We start from the raw sequence: 8,887 nt of genomic DNA, 5'->3' as shown, positions 1-8,887 counted from the left end.
ACTAAATCGTTTTCAGTATAAGAATATCGAAGCCCATACAGAAGTGATGTCACTTTGAACGTTTCGAACATCTTTATTCTTTTTTATGTTGGAAATGAATAAAGAGTTATTCAAAATCTTCACCAAACGCTACCTACTTCTGTATGGGCTTTGATATTCATTCTACGTCTAACTACAACCTCGCAGCCATTATAATACGATTAGCTCGAAAAGTTCACAAAATGCTACCTACTTCTTTATTGGCTTTAATACTCGTTCTACGTCTTACCACAAAATCCAACCATTATAGTAAATTTTTTTCGAAACGTTCAAAATGCTACCAACGTCTATATGGGATTCCATAGTCCTAATATACGTCTAAATCAGGAATGTCCAACCTGCGGCCCGAAAATGACTAGCGGGCCACATTGCGGCCCGTCTGAATTTTCTATGCGGCCCGCTAGTCATTTTCAATCTCAAGTAGTATTTTTAACGTTCAATATTAGCCTAACTAAAATGTACCAGTCAGCTGTTAGGGGCGCACTAATAGTATAGTATGGTAAAAAATATATATATGTAACTCTAAAGGCCCGTTAAAACTCTAAAAAGCAATACTTAATCTTCAAACGTAATAGGTTCTGCGGCCCATTAAATTATTTCAAGTGTTAATGCGGCCAACTATAATAAAATGTTGGACATCCCTGGTCTAAATAAACCCCGCCAACCTTTATGCTCCAAAATTGTATTGTTTCTGTCCACTTGTTAAAAAAACAACTATATGTTCAGCATATTTTGTATTTCATCTTGCGGATAAATTGTAAAAAAGTAATTCGCTGAAAGCAGTTCAACAACATACGATATTAAAGCAACAATCGAAAGAGAGAATTTGTTTGACTGCGAAATACACTTTGGGGGTGTTTGGTAAAGCTAAACCGTGAAATTTAACAGAAAATTTTGGTTTTTCGATTATATTTTCACACAAAAGCAGTAAATGCCGAATTAAAATCCTACATTTTTAAAGCAGGAGCGGTGAAGATAAAGCTTATTACAAAGTGGTATGGCGCCTACTGCATTACAAGCAATCTTTCAATTATCAACACTTATAATTAAAAGTTTTAATGATCGTATTATTGCACCATTTTACAAAAACAACAAAAAAAATTACATTTGGCCCAGTGTCCCACTTTCGATTTTTTTTTCTGATTGTCTCAAGACGCGATTTTCACAAGGAAACACCGAAAAAAACACGAAATTCAACGGACAAAAAATCTGGCTTAAACTTTTGAACGAGAATGAATGAAAAAACAAAAATAACACAAAGCGTTATAGCTTTAAACGTTGCGCAAAGCGGTAAAAACGAAACACAAAAAGTAACGGCGAAAAAAGCGCAACATAATTGTGATAAAATTCTTTTTTTGCGAAAGCGCGTAGAAAAAGGGAAACAAGAGAAAAAAAGCACACGCGTAATTGCATCAAATTCGCCCCCGTAAAAAGGCCTTTGCCGCCCCTTAACGTTTGCGCTTGGTTCATTCTGTCATGGAGGTTTGGATTTGAAAGGGTATAGAGTTTGTGTGGGTGGGTTGGGGCCTTTTGGGGGGCTAAAAAGCGTGCGATTGAAAGCGAAAGAAGGCCTTACGAAAAGGGTTCTTAAACTTGTTTTCATGGACCCCTTTGGGGGGGCGTGGATTAGTTTTAGGGAGTTATATAAAGGTTTAATTGATTTTAAAGTGTAATTAGGAAAAATAAATTACAATTTTGCCAAAATAAAAAGTTAACATTTTGGCGACTTCTTAAAGGTATTTATAGACTCAATTCAGTTTTACATTTGTTTAGCAGAAAACTGCAAGTTTCCAAAGTCTTTTTGTTTGATGACGTTGATTTGTGACTTCAATTGTGGAAAAAGTTTAAGAACCACTGATTCACGAAGCAGCGAACAGCAGGCAGCAAAGTTAGCACCGTTTCACGATGTGCTAGTAATATACTCTTGGCTTGGCCCTGTATATCAGTCCCTGCGCGTTAATTTTGTGAAATAATCGTCGAAAAGAGAGTCGATTCCAACAACGCACGCCCTCTGCCTGTCGATTGTGTTCTCAATGCGACATTTGTGTCGCGTCGCCGAACAAGCAGCACGCGTCGGTTTCGCGCCTAACGCGGCCACGACCGGTCGACTGCGTTTTTTAAAGCGACATATGTGTCGCGTCCGTTTCGCCCCTTACGCGGCCAAGGGAGTTCGATTGCGTTCTCAAAGCGACATTCGCGTGTCGCGTCCGTTTTTACACCTCGCACGGCCGCGACGGGTCGGCTGCGTTCCAAAAGCGACATTTGTGTCGCGCCGCCCCTTTCTGCTAACCTCACACGGCCACCACGGGTCCTCCGTTATCCAAAAATGACTCGTTATACGAGGGAGGTGGCCTCATATCGCTGTGCGACGATAATGTCGCGCTCCGGTGTCGCTCCGACTCCGAGTGGAGTCGTCCGTGATGGTGATGGTGTAATCCGTGGTGGGACGCGGGTGCTATTGGAAGTAGAGTGACCTGCTGCAGAGGTGTAGCGCCACGGGCTGGCGTCATGGGCGGCGACTGATATTTCTTCATGTGCCGCCGCCGTCGGTACACTTTGTATCCCAAAAAAGCAATGAGAACGACGAAGAGGACTGCGCACGCGCCTAGCACGATCCCGATCACCAGCCCGTTGTTCGGCGCCACCTCGTTGCTGTTGGCGTCGGTCGGCACGGAAACATCGTGCGCGGTACCTGGTGATTGAAAAATATTAAGTTTAGACTAAAATCACTTAAATGTGGTACCTGGCGATAAAAAATATAAAGTTTAGGCGGAAATCACACAAATTTTGTTCTTGCGTTTAAAAAGTACAAAGTTTAGACAAAAATCATTAAACTTGTTGTAATTTGATTGCAAAATATAAAGTTTGGACAAAAAATCACTGAAACTTGTAGTACCTGGCATATTAATTTTTAACAATTACATATCAGGTTAAAATTTTGTATTTTTACGTAGTATAAACTGTACGCATATTTTACATAGGTTTATATTAAATAGGAATGCGATAGAAAAAGGCTAAAACACACTTTGTTGATATGTGGACCGTAACAACACCGGAATGCATTGGTATCAAATTGTACAGTAAACACGGAAGCACTGTGATCTACTGAAAAGTAATGGTGTGTACACAGTGTAATATACTGACGCACTTCTCTAGGACTGCTAAGTACATCTGTCAGTTGGCGGTTAGGCTGACTGCCTTTTAGGTGCATTTGCGCGCGCCGCAAGACTTTACATATCCGTAACCCTACCGGTAATGGTGCCCGTTTGTTGCAACAGTAATCCAAAGATAAAAGATGTCCGTTTCTCAAGCGAAAAGGCGATCTAAGCGACATCGAGGAAAAAACGCTATAGCGCTTTGTTGTATATTGCGCTGCCATTTTGATTGTACATAGTGTTCGCAGCGCTGACAATAGGCGGGAAAAAACCCGACGTTTAAGAACAAAAGCAAGACGTGTTGATAACTTGCACATGTCAGTTTTGGTGACATGTTATTACAACCCACAGCCCGCCTCTGCTATCTGAATCGGCTTATTTTGCTACAAACGATGCGAACTGTTGTGCTGTGGACGATTCACAAAACCCGCGCCTGGGAAAGATGCCCCTATTCCCGAGAGCCAAAGTTGCAAAGCCAAACAAGCAAGGCATTCGCACACAAAGAGGTTTCGTGTTACTTTATTGACAGCTTACGCGACTGACCATCCAGCACAAGCGGCCAACAAGTCACTTATATGTTTAAAAGGGAGACTGGTCAGTTTCTAACACGCTAAGTTATCGCGTTTTTTCGAAAACGTTAAATATTCATTGGCATTGTTGGACAAGCAAGGCATTTACACACAAAGAGGTTTCGTATTACCATATTGATGGCTTACAAGGCAGACGACACTAGAACGGATAGTTTGTAAAAATGGCTGGAAATAAAGCGACTCTTCTTGTTTTAGAACACGCTATATTCTCGCGTATTTTCGAAAACGTTAAATATTTATCGATATAGTTGACTACGAAAATAGTTCATTTGCGCATGGATTGAAGATTGGAGCCTAATGGGACAAAATCAGGACCAAAATTAGCTAGAAACTAATGAAATCGGAAGCGAAGACAATTTCACTGAAAATCCACAGTTTTACAGGTTACGCAATTAATGAAGGCGCCAAAAAAGCGATAAAACTATGTCAACTTCTGAAGTATGCACCTTAACCGGTGTTTACAGTGCACTAGCGTTTAAGGACTGCGCAAATATTTAATTCAAAACAGGAAAGCCGTCGCTAAAGCTGCTCTAGTAATATGAGTTGCCTGAGCGACGCACACCACCCCAAGTCTAAAGCCGATAAATGGACTTGACTGTTTCGGAAACCTGAACACAAGTGAGCAAAGCAACCACATTTTTCTCGCATGGCTGGGCGTTTTATGCCGGTGCAACGACGGTGGTCTAAAAAAATTGTCTCTCTCAACTTTTCGGGCATTATTTTACAAGACAAGTGCTTTAGCCTGTATATATATAGCTATAACTGGAATGCTTCTTAAATTAGGACCTTTCATTGGTAATACCTTTTGCTCCCTTAACTTTCCAGGCATTAGCTTAAATATATGTGTGGTGATGACATGCTGTTTTACGATTTATAAGCCAGCTAATTGGAAAGCATGAATTAGGATCTTTTATTTATACTAATTTTTGTTCCCTTAATTAGCTTAAAGATATGTGCTATGTGGTGATTACATGCTGTTTTTAACATTTTCAATCCAGTTAGCTGGATAGCATAAATATGATCTTTAATTTGTAATATTTTTGCTCCAATAATTTTCGGACTTTAGCTTCAAGACATGCACTGTGTGTGGTTATACCTATTGTTTTACATTTTTAAGCCAGCTATAGATGGAAAGCATAAAAATGACCTTTAATTTGTAACAATTTTTTCTCCCATAAATTTTCATACTTTATAGCTTAAAGATATGCACCGTGTAAGCCTATAAAATACATACTTTTTTTTTTACATTTTTTTCCTTTTTTTTTAAGCCAGCTATCAGGATAGCTTAAATATGACCTTGTAATATTTTTGCTCCAATAATTTTTCGGGCATAAGTTAAAGATATGCGCTGTGTGTGGCTACATGTATTTTTTTCATTTTTTTAAGGATAAATTAGAACGACTTTTTTATTTTATTTATTTATTTTTTTTTTTTTATTATTTGTTTGTGGGTAATTCATAACGGAGCTCCGCACGAAACAATGTGCCATCATCACAACATATTATGGGCGTTTCAGCGTTTTTTTCTTGTACACGTTAAGAGTGAAATTTGGTGCTAGCGGTGTAACGATAAACACAAAAGCAATCTCGTCAGCGCAATTGTAGCGGATTATTGTTTTAATCTGCTGAATGTAAGCACGGCGTGATACAACGCGGTATCCAGAGAATAACACTTAACTGCTGTTTTCCGCCAAAATCGTGTAAAACTGCTGTTAATCGCCATAATATACATTCTTCACACCTATATACACTCTGATTAAACAATTTAAATCCTGTTCTCGTTCCTAGTAAGGCCATGGTGGCTTAATTACGCAAAATATTTACTAGAGCAAATTAATATTAGACAGTAGACTGTACAGGATAATCTTGCATTTTATATTTCACGGACAAAACTAAAGTAACCTGGATTGTTTTCAAACTGAATGTAAGAATGTTGAATATATATATACAGCGTGCTTGTCCTAGTAAGGCCATGCTTGCTTAAATTACGCAAAATAATTGACCCTACAGCACATATTTAATCAGACAGTAGACTCACACGGACAAAACTAAACTAAACTGCTTTGTATTTTACCACGCATAACGTGTGCTTGTCCTATTTCTTTTTGTTCTTTTTTTACGAAAAAAAATTAAATTGTATTTTAACATAAAGATGCACAAAGTGAAAAAAATGGTAGATTGAAACTTACTTTTTGTGTTTTTCACTGGCTTGATATTGTTGATGTGTGGTTGAATAACTGTAACTGACGGAGTTGGTCGTCTGTTGGCACTGTTGTCATTGTTGTCGTTGTTGTTTTTGTTGTTGTTGTTATTGCTGTTGCTGTTAGCATTGCTGTTGCTGTTAGCATTGTTGTTGTTGTTGTTGTTATTGTTGTTGTTGCTATCAGCCTCTACAAAAAACGGAGCAAAATTGATTAAACGTTAAATCACAAAAAGTTTTATTGAGATAGGAGCAACTGTAGTTAAAAGAGATAAATTACTCGTCTGATGGAAACGAAGGTATAAACGTTTCGGCAGCAGATACCAGCTGACCTCATAAGGGTTAACAACTAAAGCGGAAGAACGCGTTAGCAATCTTATATACTGAAAAATTCTAAAAATAAACCAAAAATCTATGGATTAGTAATTTAGCAGTCTTTTGATTTGAAGCTTGCTAATGTAATCTGGTTTTAAAATTTAACCCTGATGAGGTCAGCTGCTATCTGCTGCCGAAGCGTTTAGAATTTCGTTTTTTGAGCAATTCATATTTATTAGTATGTAACTGGTGAAGCAAATTCTATTTTTAAATTACAATTAAAGTCGACTAAATTCATTTTATATTCCTGAAGGGATATTAACACGTGTGGCTCCAAAATCGTTGGCCAGCACGACATTCATAGGTGCAGAAGCACACGGCTCACAAGATGCTTGTGCAATACACAGGCTTATAGCTCTAACCCAGATAACGTCTCAGCCTTTTGAAGATTAAAGTTTAGTTGTTTTAATGCGCCACAGCTCAAACTTGAATAGGGCGTTTATCAAACTAAAGCTTAGCTTGATGGGCGCGGTACATGGCAGGTGTACGACGTTGGATTTTACGCAGCAAAGGCGGTAACACAACACGAGATGTTGCCGGGTTTATGGGCTTAGCCTTTTCGGGAGTCAAACACCTGTTCAAGATTAGGAAAGCAATTAATCTGGAAAGTTTGACTGTAACAGATGGACTTAATACAAGCAGCAGACAACACGCAAACAAGCATGTTGAAATTGGGAAGCCGAAAATTGATAAAGGTGTAAAAAATTGTTCACCTACACACCATTAAAACCGTAATATTTCAAACAGTAGTAAAAGTATGCCGAAACGACGTTCTGGTTAAAACAATTTTCTAGGTACGCCAAAACCACTAAAAATGTCCATTTTAACCAGGCCATGTTCATTTTTACCAGGTCATTTCGCTATCTCCTTGAATGTATTTAAACTAGGGTTTTAGTTGCATATTCTTGCACTGCATTGAGCGATAATTTCAGGTTTCCTAAGGTTAATTGCATTAGACATGGCGTTATGACGTAATTTTGCGACGTCATCTCTGAATTTCTTTTCAATTTTACAATCTTTGTCACTTAAAAAACATTAATTTTTACTACAAAACAAAATTCAAAAAAAACATAAACCAATTTAATTTTTTTTTGGAATTTTACCTCTGATTTTAGCTAATTTTTTTTTTTAGATTTTTGCCTTGCACGAATCGAAATGTGTTATTGTAATCTGTCCGCTTTGACGAACCCCCGCGTTTAAATCCACCGCTGGAATTAATCCTCACACATCTCTCTTGTTTACGTGAGCACGGTTTAAAATCGTGACGACTTAAATCCGCTCTTGCAGCTGACTGTGCGGCCCGCTCCGTGTGTTTGTTACATGTAAATAAACAACTCCCGGGCAAGCGCGGTTAAGAGCAGGCTTTCAACTTGCACTGGTTTACACTTTGCGCATGTAAAAAACAAAGGTATGCGAATTAGCCAGTTTACCGCAAGACAGTTGTAATTAAATTGTGCAAATACTCAAAATATCGTTTTTACATCCTGTTGAAGATGCATCTGTAATGTAGCTTGATAATGAATGTCAATCAATTGTCAAAAAGTAAATCGACATCATATTGATAAAGACGTTTCGATACAACTTCTATAATCTCTAGGTTCGGATCTTAAAAGTTTCGACTTTGGGGTGTTTCAAGTTGTTTTATCCATTCTTTGCTATACACCTGTTTAACTGCATTTCACATATATATTAATGTACAATTGTTTAACGAGCATTTGACTATTACGTACAGAGGTTACGTCAGTCCACTTCAAAACTCTTGCTTTCAAAGAGAGTTGAGACTCAACTGGCAAACCGCGGAAGAACTAAATTACGTTGCCACACACATCCACACACATACAGAACACCAGGTTAAGTCCTGGTATGCATACATTGAGTTTAATCGCCGCAGAAATTATAAACTTTTCCAAGAAGAGCGCCCGCTAAGCTGTGGTGCTGCGGAGTTTATTCGTCTTGTACGTTTTCTGTGCCGCTCTAACTCGCATATAGGCCATTTTACATGTCCAATTCTTAATCCGACGAGGTTATACAGAGAGCACTAATATCAAAGCCCATGTAGAAGTAGGTAGCATTTTAATCATTTCGAATGTATCTTTTTTAACATCCATATGGGCTTTGATATTTTTACTACGTCCAGCTAAAACCTCAAATCATCATGCTTCAAAACTAAGGTTACATTTTTTCCACGATAAGGTTATATTTTTAAAGTGCGATTTTGATTCTATTTTATCCTTGTTAAATTAACATAGATACAGAGAAAATTCTACCCACACAGTTTTTGGAAAATATGTGAACATCAGGCACTAAATACTATAGGTGTACAACGAAGCCCGCTGTTAAAGCGACCAGACAAACTTGCCTATCTTCAAAGCGTATTCAACCTTTACAGATTAAAAGCAAATCCTTATACGCAGATAACACGGGATAAAGCGGTAAACGGTTTCGCTTTGAAAGTGACTAAATAAGCGCATTTTGGAGCCTTCAAAATGTCGATTGCCAATTAAGCTCTGCATTGAAATCAGTCAAAGT

The 8,887-nt window shown here is 38.2% G+C and overlaps 1 protein-coding gene across 1 annotated transcript in view; it reads right to left on the bottom strand.

Moving 5' to 3' along the window:
- Positions 1-1,778: 1,778 nt before the first annotated feature.
- Positions 1,779-8,887, bottom strand: part of LOC146141539 (uncharacterized) — a 55,214-nt gene continuing 48,105 nt past the window's right edge. The window contains exons 4-5 of the mRNA XM_083389505.1: positions 5,973-6,173; positions 1,779-2,731 (exon numbers count right to left, since the gene is read on the bottom strand). Coding sequence (XP_083245631.1) covers positions 2,331-2,731; positions 5,973-6,173 — 602 coding nt within the window. The 3' untranslated portion in view covers positions 1,779-2,330. The remainder of the gene's footprint in view (positions 2,732-5,972; positions 6,174-8,887) is intronic.

The sequence above is a fragment of the Ascidiella aspersa genome, chromosome 5 (assembly GCF_963924565.1).
Source record: "Ascidiella aspersa chromosome 5, kaAscAspe10.2, whole genome shotgun sequence".
Lineage (NCBI taxonomy): Eukaryota > Metazoa > Chordata > Ascidiacea > Phlebobranchia > Ascidiidae > Ascidiella > Ascidiella aspersa.
The sequence above is the reverse complement of the archived record's forward strand: the minus strand, read 5'-3'. Positions and strand labels throughout refer to the sequence as shown.